The sequence below is a fragment of the Carettochelys insculpta genome, chromosome 5 (genome assembly GCF_033958435.1).
Source record: "Carettochelys insculpta isolate YL-2023 chromosome 5, ASM3395843v1, whole genome shotgun sequence".
In the NCBI taxonomy this organism is placed as follows: domain Eukaryota; kingdom Metazoa; phylum Chordata; order Testudines; family Carettochelyidae; genus Carettochelys; species Carettochelys insculpta.
Window position 1 is genome coordinate 83148665 of NC_134141.1, and position 13891 is coordinate 83162555.

The window sequence follows — 13891 nt, forward strand, 5'->3', positions numbered from 1 at the left end:
GTATTTCAGAATCCAATACATCCCACAATCAGAAATTTTTCCTCAAATTCAGCCTAAATATATCCCTTTCTTAATTTCATTTTGTTGTTCTATTTATAATCCCATATACCTCACTCTCCGCCATGTTTACCCCCTTCCAATTCTGGCTGAACATGGGCCATGAACAGAGAGTATGCAGGTAACCAAACCACTCTCCAGGTTAATCTGTGCATTAGGAATACCTGTTTTGACTAATAGGCTACATCTACACTAGCCCCAAACTTCGAAATGGCCACGCAAATGGCCATTTTGAAGTTTACTAATGAAGTGCTGAAATGCATATTCAGCGCTTCATTAGCATGCGGGCCGCCACGGCACTTTGAAATTGACGCACCTCACTGCCACGCAGCTCATTCTGACGGGGCTCCTTTTCGAAAGGACCCGCCTACTTCGAAGTCCCCTTATTCCCATCAGCTCATGGGAATAAAGGGACTTTGAAGTAGGCAGGGTCCTTTCGAAAAGGAGCCCCTTTGGGACGAGCCGTGCAGCGGCGAGGCGCGTCAATTTTGAAGTGCCGCGGCCGCCCGCATGCTAATGAAGCACTGAATATGCATTTCAGCACTTCATTAGTAAACTTCAAAATGGCCATTTGCATGGCCATTTCGAAGTTTGGGGCTAGTGTAGACACGGCCATAGAGAGACAGCTCAGTGGTTTGCACATTAGCCTGCTAAGCCCAGGGGTCTGAGCTCAGTCCTTGAGGGGGGCCATTTAGAGATCTGGGGCAAATAGGTGTTAGCCGATGGTTGGGTAAGATACCACCTATGCCCTTATTTTCATCTGAGTTTTTAACTGCTAGAACAGACAGCCCCTTCACAGCGGGCAGCCTGGGCAGGCTGACAGATGCCCCAAGGTCCTAACACCCGAGTCTTTAACTGCTAGGACAGGAAAAGTCCCTTCGCAGCGGGCAGCCAGGACGGGTGCCCCGACGGCTGCACTGAGAGCTTCCCACATCTGAGTCTTTAGCTGCTAGGATGAGAAGGTCCCTTCGCAGCGGGCAGCCAGGGTGGCTGATGGGTGCCCCAGAGAGTCTGTCCCGTGGAGGTGGCAAGACTCAGCGCTCAGCTCTCAGCACTCTCTTACCAATGACCAGGCTAATTACAGCTGAAAAGCAGCTCGGTTCTTGTTTTGTGTTCGGCTTGCACAGTAATAGGGAGAGTCAGTTTACAGCTTAACCAGTTACTTATTTATTGACTAAGGAGATTTAACTCTTATGGTCACAAGATTACAAGATATCTACTTTGTTGCAAGCTTACAAGATTTATACTTTGTTACAAATATTACAAGGTTTACACTTCATTCTTTAGTTGTCAATAGCTAGCAGGTAACAATTCATAGATCTATTATTGAATGTGCACAAAGAAACAAAAGGAAAGCAATGCACTTCACAGGTCTTATTCTCACCCCTGCATTAACAATGTGGCGTGGCCAGTGTTTCACTCAATCCCTCGGGAAGAAGCAATAAATAACGAGGACCTCGGGAGGCAACAACCCTCCTGACTGGCAGGTAGAGGTAACTGGAGCTCAATTACAGGGGCTGCTGGACCCTTACTTTATACCCATTGGGTCATGTACGCTTCTTCCTTATCTAAAAGGGTGCCAATTGAATTAACTCATCTCAAGACACTGGTTCTCACAGGGCTGGTTCACACCTGTGGGGTGGAGATAATTTTTGGGGCATTCTTTCTTTATGGGCCAGAGATTTTTCCTCCGTCTGGGACGTTTGTGTAGGTGAATCAGCTGATGGTAATTAGCCAAGGGCAGTCCGAGGCCCGGCTGTTTATTAGCCCATTGTCTCTTGCTGCAGCTCCAGAGCATCAAAAAGACTGTGCCTGAGATAAGCACATCTGTGCTCTCGGGCATTCCAGGGCTGAGCTGTTCCTTTTTAACCCTTTGGTGCTCTGAAGCACCCAGGAAGAGGGTGGCTGTAGAGATTGTTAAATTTTTTGGGGACACCATTGACTTAGAGTAAAGAGTAAGGATCTCCAAGGCAGAAAAATGGTGCAGTTTCAAGTTTGTGTATAATGCCATCTTCTTCTTTTGTGTTTTATCTCCCTGACTTTCTATTCAAGCAGCCTCTCAAAAGCTTGCAAGAGCAGCTCTTGTTCTACAAACAATCTCATCCACCTATCTCTAGCTACCTAGCCACTTTTATCAATACCACCATCTTAAATAAGTTTTGGATATTGCATAAAAACTAACCCTGGGGAGCTGTTGAAATTCAAGACAGCTTGAGGAAAGCAAATTAAATATGTGCAAAAGAAAATAATTTTTTTTTAAATATCTCTTGGTCAACTATATTTATAATGGAAATAACACTTCTCAAATTACTTCATAAAAACATTGCTGCTATATTATATTTATTATAAAAAGAAAAACCAGGCCATATTTCAGAAATATGCTTAGAGCAGTATAGCATTTCTTCCAGCAACATCTCATTTAACAAATCAGCATTCCAAATGTCTTACCTAAATCAGTGAGGAAACACTTAGGGCCAGACTGTGGCTGACCCTCTTGAGGGTCATAGCTCAGGAGAGGGGGAACAGCTCCGGACTACGCAAGGACTCTCCTCTCCCCCATTTTGTACTGCCCTTGAATGAGTCCATCTTAACTACAGTCCCTCCCTGCACTCCCTCATTACTCTGCCTCTTGGCAGCGATCCACAGAGTGATTTGGCTCCACCACCCATGTTGAGGCACCATCTCTTCCAAAACTCTTCGCAAGGTGAAGTAGAATTGCATTGTCTCCACTGAGGCCATTGCCTAAATGTTAACTGTGACCCTCAGTAAACATATGCCCAAATTTACTCAAATTAATGCAAAATATTAATTATAAGGAACAAGTTTTTGAAAAAAAAACTCCATGATAAAGCAGAAAAAATGAAAAATATCTGTTGAATCATCTTTACTTTATGGCACTCCATCAGACTGCAAAGATCACTTAACGTATCAAGGAGAAACCAAGGAAAGCCAAACCCAATCCAAGATGATATTACAAATTTTATCATGTGCATATTTCTATTAACTCAAATAAAATATATCTACAATATCCAGGAGTCTGCAAGAGAAACAGATGGATAATCACTGGGGAAATCAGAATTGACATTTTTGCACTATAAACACATGAAATGGAGTTCAACAATCTTCGTATTTATCTTGTAAGCAAGGCTTCATTTTGTCTCTGGAAAAATATAACAGATCTTATAAAATGTTTTGTGTTTAAACAACGAAGAACTGGATTATAAAACACTACAGTAAGAAAGTACAAGGTATTTTTGTATTTTATTAAAATATGCCTTGGGCAATGATGATATGACAGTTGGAATATTTATTCTTACATGTTCCAACTTTTTGGTTTTGAAGGTGAAATTCTGGTCATTCATGCAAAGTTTGAGTAAAAGGCCCTATTTATTTGGTATGATGTGTAGCTAAATTGGTCACAGAACGTTAGAGAGACAAGGTAGGTAAAGTAATATATTGGACAAATGTCAAAAAGAGTTTTCTATGGCTCAAGAGCTTGTATCTCTTACAAACAGTTGTTGGTGTAGTGAAAGGTATTACCTCACATCCATTGCCGCTCTACCCACCTCATGACAGGAGTGGAGTTCACACACACCCAGTACAGTAACTGCGAACTAAACACTGCTGTAGTCTGACTGCTACTACAGTAGCAGTGGCCATGACCAAGTGTGTCCTCCCCTGTGCAGGTCTCTGGTGATCAGGTGGAGCCATATTAAAGGCTCATTGGCAATGTCCATGCTATCTTCACCAAGATCACAAACACAGTTGTGCATTCTGCCAGATAATGTCCATGAGGCTTCTTCTTATCTGCTCCTCCCCTATGCAACAGAAAAGTGGCACTGGCATTACATTTTGGCCCCTTTGAGCCTGCCCAGAACAACACAGGAATAAGCCCTTACATATTGATACATATATTTCTAACATAACACGTTCATATAGCAAGATGAACACTCACAAAGCTGGGTCTCAATGCTGATCCTATGGAAGTCAGTGGGAGCTTCATAATTGGTTTGAATGCTGCAAGATCAGTTGTCTCTGGATTAAAAATTCTCCTCAGACTGGTATAGATCAGGATATACATTACACATTCTTTCCTAACTCTGCAAGACAATGCTTCAGCTTGTAGTTTATTGGGAACTATTAAAAGGAAGCAGAAAACCCATGTAAATCCAAGTCGTATCTCATATCAACATTTAAAATACATTTCCTTTCTCTAGAGTAGTATCCATGGAAATCAAACCAGATGGGAACATTCTGTTGAATCATGTTCTCTTTTTATTCATTGTTTAAATTTTGAATATTTTCCTCAGAAGCTTTTGTGATACCATGGATATTGTAACTGCCTATGTTTTTATCAACTATCATCATATTTTAGTGTCATCTTGGCTTGGTAAAGAGGATCTAATTTCTAGAGCCTGTCAAAACTGGTCTACTTTGTTTTGAAATTTGGGGAAAAAGCCCAATTGTTTTAATTTTTCAATCAAAAATGTTTTATTCTTTTTGGTATTGATTAAAATGTTTGCTATGGAATTTGTCAAATTTTTATATTGAAACTTTTTCCCTCTTGTGGTGGGAAAACTCCCATTCTTTCTTATCTTCATTCAATGAAAACCATGTGTTTTTACTCCATTTTGGTCTCACTTTCCTTCTGGGACCCCTTTTTTCCACTGGAGGACTGCAAAAAGGGAGAAATTAATGTTAGAGAAACTCAGAGGGGAAAGCTTTCTCTCTCACCTATCTATCTTCTCCTATCTCAATGCCCCCCCATTACTTTGCGTTACTTCTTCTCACTTTGAGACATAGAGTTAAAAAGTGAGATAAAGTGTTACTTTAAAAAGGCACAGTGTTATATTCTCTCACTTCAATGTTTTTTAAATTTCCTCCATTTTTCTAGAGAGAAGGTGGAATGGTGTAAAAAAATATGAGAGAAGGTGGCATTTTCCTGTCATTTCGAAATGGAAACAAATGAAAATATTTTAAAATGTCTGCTTTTTTAAAGACAGTCATAACTGAAATTCATTCATTCAAATATCAGGAAAAATGTCAACTAGCTCTACTAATTCCATTTCTTGTTTAATTGAAAATAGAGATGATCAACCTTTTCTTGACTATTATATTAATATTTTTTCACAAAAAAAGTGTTCAGCCCACTCCCAGCCTGGGACTGGATCAACTCACCACAAGAAAAGCTTCCCTACCAGTGTCAGATACGGGATATAGGAGGGGTATGCAAAATACAGTGCAGCTGGATCTGGCCCACCCAGCATTTCTATCTGGCTGGCCCAGCAGAGCATGCATATTTATACCCAGCAGTGTGTGTTCAGATTCCCCCACCTTTCTCTGTCCTGCAGCAGAGCTCCTTCCACAATCCACCTACTAGATATCCAGCAGGGAGAGGGGTGAGGAAGAGGGAAGTTCTGGAGTCAGGGTGCCTGCCTGCCCCTATATCTCATCTCCGCAGAGCAGGGCTGGGGAGAGGGATACAGCTGAGACACTCCACTCTGAACTATGGTGAGTGACTGAAACAAGTGCCTTGTACGAGTACTTTAGGATTTCTCCAGCAGCCAACTCTCTCTCTCACACACACACACATTCCCCCACCTCACACACACTATATACTCCAGCTCTGCAGAGCAGAGGAGGGGCGATGACAGAGCTGGAGAAATTTCCCTGTCTGAAAGAGAACGTGCGTGGTGTTTCAGAAGTTTGCCCAGCATCCGCCAGTGCGCACACACTGCCACACAGTCTCCCAGTCTTTGTGTCTCTCACACACATACTCTCTCTCTCTCCAACACCTTTCTGCTGGTGGCCCCATCCCTTTCAGGGGCATGGAGCCAGATAGAGATGGCTTTCAAAATTAGTGGAGTGGCCCCTCTGCAAAAGTTATTGCCCACCTCAGGATATTGCCCCCATCCACCTGCACCATTGCTGCTGCTGTGAGGAAGAGCTAACAATCAGTGGAGCAACATAGAGCAGACACCATGACGTCTGAGTTAGGAATTGTGTGGGGATGGAAGGATTGATTCAGGGGGTGTGAGTAAAGAAGGGCACATGGAACTGTTCTGATGAATATTTGGAACTGGGAGAAGCATATGTACCAGGGAAATGTTATATCATCTCCAACTGAGGCAGAAAGTCTTGAGAGTCCTCCTTGTTAAAATATTGGTAGTACATCACTGACTTCACCGCATGCCTACAAGCTCTACTTGGCAAAGCTTGATAATTAATGATAAGCCAACGACTCATTTCCTCATGTCCTGATAGCTGATGAAAACCCATCTTTTTCATAAAGTATTTATACTGTAATATGACACAATACATTTCTGTGTATCACACTGTATTGCTCTCTGGTCATACCATCCCCCCCAGTAAAGAAGGACCATGCATGGCCCTGTGAATAACTGCAGTTGCACTGAACCTTGTAAAAAGAGACCTCAGTGGTGCAGAGTGATGTATTTCCTCTACAACTGGGTGACATTTAGCTCTGGGCAGAAGGCAGTCAGGAAGCCTAGACTCTTGTGAATTCTGTGTAAGGTAAGGTCTTAAAATAGGACTTCAGTGAGGAATGCTCTGCAAAGAGGACTGAAAGGGGTTAAACCGGCCAGGTAGGCCTATTAACTCCACAGGCTGACCTGGAGGAAGAGCCAGGGAGTTGAGATTGTAATTAGGTTCAGCTGTGCAGAAACAGGTGGGGCCTATAAACCCAAGAAGCTGTCAAACAATGAGAGCTGCTGCTGGGAAAAGGCAGTCACTACCTGAGAAAAGGAAGGAGTAGTTGTATGAAGCAGTCTAGGGAAAGAGTAGTGAGGGCTGAGAAAGGAAAGCCCAGAATTGCTTGGTGTTGTGTCCCTGAACTGGAACCTAGAGTTGTGAGCAGGCTGAGCTTCCCGTACCAGCCAGCGAGGGTGTGGAATAGACTAGTGAGGCAGTGAGTGAATGGGTAAATGGGGTCTCTGTGAGAATGACACAGAATAGAATGTCTGTACCCAGAAGGCGAGGGAAACTAACTGACCTGGCTAGAGGGCTGTGTCCTGAAGAGGATGCTGTGGTATCTGGGACAAGAGAGGGGTTGCAGATCTGAGATACAGCGTGTGACTACAGGAAGGGCTGTTAGCCTCAATTCTAAGAGTGACTAAGATTAGATGCCAGACAAACGGCGAGTGGTGCACCTGCTGACATCTGCTACAAGATGGTAAATTAATTATAAAATGATTAATAATATCACCAGATTCCAAGATGAAAATACAGCCTTATGTGTATTATCTGAGTTTGTTAAATTGTACAGCATAGCAGTTTGATCAGCAAGGAAAAAAATGGATCATAGAATTAAGCATTTTTTTCAACAGTTGCTACCAGTTACTTTTTTAAAATCTGTATGTATATAGTCAAAATTCATTTTGCTATGTATTTATCCAAAAAGTATACCTGTGTAACTTTCCTGCTGCTGGGAAACTGAAATCTTTTTGAAACACTGAAGACCATGTATCACCGAGTCAGCTTTACACATTACACCTTGTCATTTCACCCAACTGAAGATCTGGTGATATGCTGCCATCCTGCAGAATATAAATGTGCTTTCAGATATTGTTACTTGTAAGGAAGACAACTCTTTTTCAGAAGAGTGTAGTGTGTGTTTTGCACTATGAGACAAAGATAAGGCACCTTTAATTACAAAACAAATAAAACTAACAAACAAAAGATTTCCCCAGCTTCTGGGAAAGTTATTGTATGAAAAGTCATGTAATTGTGAGCCTGCAGTCTTCCTGAAGAGCCATATCCATGAAGCTAGAGCAGCATTTGTAACAAGCATGCTACTGGTCTTAATTTTATCCTTACATCTGCCAATCGTACATACTTGTGAATATCTAAGAAATGCAAAACATCTATGAGCTAAACTCAGCCCTCAGAGTTTAGAAAAAAACATAAATATTGTCACTTCCAAATTGTACTCACCTTAGAGTTTTTAACATTCCTACTACAGTGTTATACGTTGTCAGAGTTAATTTTCTGTAATATGTCATAAGTCTATGGCAGCACTTTATGAACACCAAACTATGGACGCTTATGCCTCAGCAGGAAACTTCTATAATATACCCATAGAATCATAGATTAGGAAGAGACCTGAGGTGGTCATTTACTTCAACCCCATTCTCAAAGCATGACCAACCCTAATTAAATTATCCCAGCCCAGGGTTTGTCAAGCCAGGCCTTAAAAACCTCTCTGGATGAAGATTCCACTGCCTCCTTTGGCAACCCATTGGAGTGCTTCACCATCCTCAGAGAGAAATAGCTTTTCCTAATGTCCAACCAAGATCTCCCCCACTGCTGCTTGTTCTGTCATCTGCCACCACTGAGAATATCCTGGCTCCATCCTCTCTGGATACACCTTCAGGTAGTTGAAGGTGGCTATCAAATCCCCTTTCAGCCCCCCATTCTTCTCTTCTGAAGACTAAATAAGCGCAGTCCCCAGTGGTGCTGACAGCCGCCATGGGCCCCGGGCAAGGTGGGAGGAGGCCCCAGCTCTGTACTTCAGAAGGGGCGAGGTCAAAGGCAGTCAGCTGTCAATGCCATCCAGATGCAGTGCTGCTCACCCCACAGACTGTCTCAGCCATGGGCAGTGCTGCCGCAGTGTTTCAAAGGGGCCCAGAGCTTTGGCCACTGTCAATGCCAAAATAGCAGTAGTGGTGGCTGGATCTCTGTGCCCCTTTGAAAGGTCGGGCCTGGGGGCAACTGTCCCCTCTGCTCCCCGCTTATCAGCAGGTCTGCCAGTTCCCTTAGACTCTGCTCATAAGTCATGTTCTCCAGCCCCCTCATCATTTTTCTTGCTCTCCACTGGACTCTCTCCAACCTACCTACCTCCCTTCTGTAGCAGGGGCCCCAAAAATTGGACACAATACTCCAGATGTGGCCTCACCGGTGCTGAATAGAAGGGAATAATCACTTCCCGTCTATAATAATCACAGAATGCAAAATGACCTGGACAAGCTGGAGAAATGGCCTGAGAAAAATAGGATGAAGTTCAATAAGGACAAATTCAAAGTACTCCACTTAGGGGGAAACAATCAGTTTCACACATACAATATGGGAAAGGATGCCCAAGCACAGAGTACTGCAGAAAGGGGTCTATGGGTTATAGTGGACGACAAACTCAGTATGAGTCAACAGTGTGATGCAGTTGCAAAAAAAGCAAACATGATTCTGGGATGTATTAACAGCAGTGTCATGAGAAAGACATGAGAAATCATTTTTCTGCTCTTCTCTGAGCTGATTAGGCCTCAGTGGGAGTACTGTGTCCAGTTCTGGGCACCACATTTTAGGAAAGATGCAGAGAATTTGGAGAGGGTCCAGAGAGAGTGACTAAAGTGATTAAATATCTAGAAAATATGACCTATGAGTGAAGATTAAAAGAACTGGGATTGTTTAGTTTGGAAAAGAGAAGGCTGAGAGAGGACATGACAGCAGCTTTCAAGTATCTAAATGGGTGCTACAAGAAGGAGGGAGAAAATTATTCTCCTTAGCCTCTGATGATAGGACAAGAAGCAATGGGCCTAACTTGCAGCAAGGGAGGTTTAGGGTGGACACTAAGAAAAATGTCCTGTTAGGGTGGTTAAGTAATGGGACACTCCACTTGATACCAGCTGCTAACTAGGTATCAAGCCATTGGTCATTCCTCAATAGGCCCAATGATCTGGTTAGCTTTCTAGACCTCACAGTCCGTTCATCCAGGCCACGCTACTTTAACTTGCCAGCAAGAATACTATGGGAGACCACGTCAAAACCTTTGCTAATGAGAAGATACATCACACCCACTGTTTTCCCCATATCTGCAAGGCCAGTCCTCTTATCACACAAGGTAATTGTGTTGGTCAGATGTGACCTTGGTGCATCCATGTTGACTGTTTCTGATCAACTTCCTCTCCAAGCATTTAAAAAAAAGTTTGTTTTCTTTTTGTCTGTTTTTTGTTTTTTAAACCTTATCACCTAAAACTTCAACAGATAATTTTCCTCAAGTTGTTTGTTTCTGTTGCAGAGGTGTTTTGTTTTTAAATTGAAAGCACTAAATCACCCATGCAGGCCCATCTCTGGGGGGTGCGGGGTGGGGGGGAGGAATTGCCCCAGGCCCCAGTGTTCCAAAAGGGTCCCAGAGCTCTGGCTGCTGCTGTATCTCTTTTGACAGTGGTGGTGGCTGGATTGCTGTGGCAGTACTGCTGTGCATGACCGTGAGAGAGAGAGGTGGGAGCCAGTGCCACATTCCAGGCCCAGACTCTTCCCCTTCGGCCCTTGATCCGGCCCCTTCTGCAGGATGGACCTGGGCCCCTTTCCCACCTTGTCCAGGGGTCCACAGTGGCTGTCAGTGCCACTTCATGTAACCCATCTTGCATGATTAAATGCATTTCATACCATTGATGAACTTGACCCACTGTGACGTGTCAAGTGTTTTACCCTTATTTGAGAATCATTATCATTCTATTTCGTAACCATTAAATAAAATACCTTCTAGATGCCCCCTCTCCTCAGGTCAAGGGCCATATTCTTGCTGGTAATACCCATGCATGCATACCAGAAAACCTGTATGTAGCAATGGGACAGAATATTGGAAACTGCCTGCCTCTGTGCATTTCCCCCACAGATCGTCCAGCAGGTCAGCAACTGAACTTTAATCACAGGTAGCAGAACATGGTTCACATAAGTGACACTTTTTGCAGCATAGCAGTGTTCATTAAGACTCTTCTATTTTACGGAAATTGCTAGCAATTGTTGGGTACAGTCCCCCGCCGCCATTGTAGCTTCTGGGTTTACATGACATGGCAGTCGATGCCTGTGCCCAGTCTACAATATAATCTAAGAACATAAGAATGGCCATTACTGGGTCAGACCAAAGGTCCATCCAGCCCAGCATTCCGTCTGCCGACTGTGGCCAATGCCAGGTGCCTCAGAGAGGGTGGACCGAAGACAATGATTAAGCAACTTGTCTCCTGCTATCCATCTCCAGCTTCTGACAGACAGAAGCCAGGGACACCATGCCTACCCACCTGGCTAATAGCATTTTATTGACCTAACCTCCATGAATTTATCTAGCTCTTTGAACTCTCTTATAGCCCTAGCCTTCACAGCCTCCTCTGGCAAGGAGTTCCACAGGTTGACTGTGCACTATGTGAAAAATAACGTTCTTTTATTATTTTTAAACCTGCTACTCATTAATTTCATTTGGTGTCTTCTAGTTCTTATGTTATGGGAGCAAGTAAATAACTCTTCTTTAGTCACCATCTCCACATCGCTTATGATTTTACATATACTTCTATCATATCTCCCTTCAGTCTCCAATTTTCTAAACTGAAAAGTCCCAGTCTCTTTAACCTCTCCTCATATGGGACCCGTTCCAAACCTCTAATCATTTTAGTTGCCCTACATGGCTAATAGCACCAGGGAAACTGTTTCTGAGCCATCTTTCTGCAATAAATACTTAACGTAAATGTACTGCTGCAGGTCAGTTTAATCATATTTTAGCCAGAATTTGGCATGCTCGCTGTATTTACCTGGAGAAAGTTTATTCATGTTAGAAACACCTGATTATGTGAAATAGTTATAACAAGATTGCCAATGTGGTCCATATTGAATAGGCAGGCAAGAGAAATGGGATTTATTTTGGGTTCTGTCACTCATTTGCTGTTGTGTCCTCAGGCAAGTCACTTCACTTCTGTACCCCCCTTTTTTCCCCCTCACTCTTTCTTGTTTAGTTGGACAGTAAACTCCCCCTGGGCAAAGACTGTCTCTATATATTTATACAGCCCTCAGCAACATGGACCCTTATCTTAACTGGGCCTCTAGCCCCTACTGTAATGTGCCTAAATTATTACTATTATAACATCTAAAATACCTGTTTATTATAATAACTCCAACAGGCAGTAAAAATTCATTTTGGGAACATAAGAGTTGCCACACTTCAGGTGAATAAGCATCCAATCAGATGAGATTTCTGATTGACAGTAGCCAGTGCCAACTGTTTGAAAGGAAAGTGCATTAAACTGTGCATGCAGTAGTGGTGGGATAACCTGCCCACCAGATAAGCCTCTTCTCAGCCAGGGTGAGGCAGAAGGTATCTTTATGCTGTGAGCACAAGAATTTACATCCTTTGCAAACTCAGCACTGTAATTCCGGATGTGTTCAGGTACATGGCACTGGTGGAGCTCTGGCTCAAGCGGTTTACCCGGGGAATATGCTGTTTTCCTCTCCCCTCCTCCCTTTGTATTCTATGGAAGGCAGCATGGAAGGGTCACTTTTCAGGAGTGAATGGTGTAGCGACAAAGCACTGACTGTGTTAACAAAGGGCTTTGTTTCAAGGTGTATGATTACAGCAACTGGTTTTAAAATAAAATAAAATAAAAAGACAAAAGGAAACGTGAATTTCCTCTGGTAAGAACACTACAGTATTCTACAGTAAATGCCCCAAGTCCTGCAGCAGTATTATGGTGCAATGCAGGAGTTTGGACAAGCACTCCCATGGCTTACAGTGACACAGTACTTTTTAAAATAAGGGGTATTGTTTTTGTGAATGGAGCTGGGCCTTGACAAAAATCCTCAGTGCAGGCCCCCCGCAGCCACCCCAAAAGGTGATCTGCGGCTCCGCCCTTCGGGACTTGGCCCAAATGGGCCAAAGCGAAAGTTCCCGCGTGGCTGGGGACGCAATGGTTGAGGCTCGGGTGCCTATGGAGGCAGAAGGGGGTGCCACGGGAAGTTACTGCTCCCCTGCCGTTTTGGGGCGGAGAGGAAAAGCCCTGCACTGCATGGCAGCTGGGGGAGGGGAAGCGCTCCGGTCTGAGCTCTGCTCCCCGGCGGTGCTGAGGCTGGGGGCTGCGAGGCAAAGGCAGGGCGGTTTGCAGGGTCCCAGGCCCCCCACACCTTGCTCAGCCTCGGGCATTGTTCGCACACCTCGTCCCTTCTGCTTCCGGAGGCAGCGCCGGGGATGATTTGCTGCAGATGACATCAGCTGTGGATACTGGAGCAGCAACGCGCCGGGATGTGGCGGGTCCCCTCCTCCTCCTCCCCGGGTCCCAGCCCTGCACCGTCTCGCTATAAAAGCGCCGCCGCCTCCCCGCCCGCCCTCACTCGCCTGCTGCCTGCAGCCCGGCACCGCTCGGCGGCAGCAGCTCCGCGCCGAGGCCCGCGGGAGGCGCCGCTGGAGATAACCCTTTCCCTCTCCCCACCCTGAGCAGCGGCCAGAGGCGGCGGAGAGGGGCCGCAGGATGGCGACCGTGGTGGTGGAAGCGGAGCCGGACCCGTCATGTAGCGTCCCCAGCCCCGCGCCCCCCTCGCCCAGCCTCTCGCACCGCTTCCTCGACAGCAAGTTCTACCTGCTGGTGGTGCTGGGCGAGCTGGTGACCGAGGAGCAGCTGCGCCGGGCCATCGGCACCATCGAGCGAGGTAAGCGCCCGGCGTGGGGCAGCCACAGGTTGCGCACAACTCCCGGCCGGGGCGCACCCCCACTATCGGCCCCCGCCCGCTCGGCCGCCCTTGGCCCCACGCCCTCCGCGGCAGGCGCCAGGAGTCACCATGTTGCCTCCCCCAAGCCACCAGGGGGAACAGATCCGCCGCGGCCGCTCCCTCTGCTGCGAGCTGCCGCGCGAACAGCTGGCAGGAGCGCTGCCCAGCCCGGCTCCAGCCTCCCTGGCTGCTGCCCGGCGCCTGGCCCGACTCCGGAGGCTGGGCAGGCTGCGAGCCGCGCGGGGCTGCAGCTGTGCTTGCAGACGGGGGGCTGGGGCTCGGTTTGGCGCAGAGGGCGAGAAACCGCCCTTGCCTAGTGGCGGAGGCGCGCCCCGCCTCGGCTGTCACCGTC

General features: G+C 45.6%; 1 protein-coding gene and 1 long non-coding RNA gene across 2 annotated transcripts in view; one reads left to right on the forward strand and one right to left on the reverse strand.

Annotated features, from left to right (window-relative positions):
* Nucleotides 1–3109: 3109 nt before the first annotated feature.
* LOC142013689 (uncharacterized) lies at nt 3110–13512 on the reverse strand. The gene is made up of 4 exons (XR_012645762.1): nt 13410–13512; nt 7483–7613; nt 4013–4194; nt 3110–3875 (listed from the first exon to the last, which is right to left on the reverse strand). It is a non-coding gene; the product is annotated as an uncharacterized LOC142013689 (long non-coding RNA).
* MAP1B (microtubule associated protein 1B) overlaps nt 13182–13891 on the forward strand; it is a 99335-nt gene continuing 98625 nt past the window's right edge. Inside the window, exon 1 of the mRNA XM_074995415.1 lies at nt 13182–13479. Coding sequence (XP_074851516.1) covers nt 13302–13479 — 178 coding nt within the window. The 5' untranslated portion in view covers nt 13182–13301. The remainder of the gene's footprint in view (nt 13480–13891) is intronic.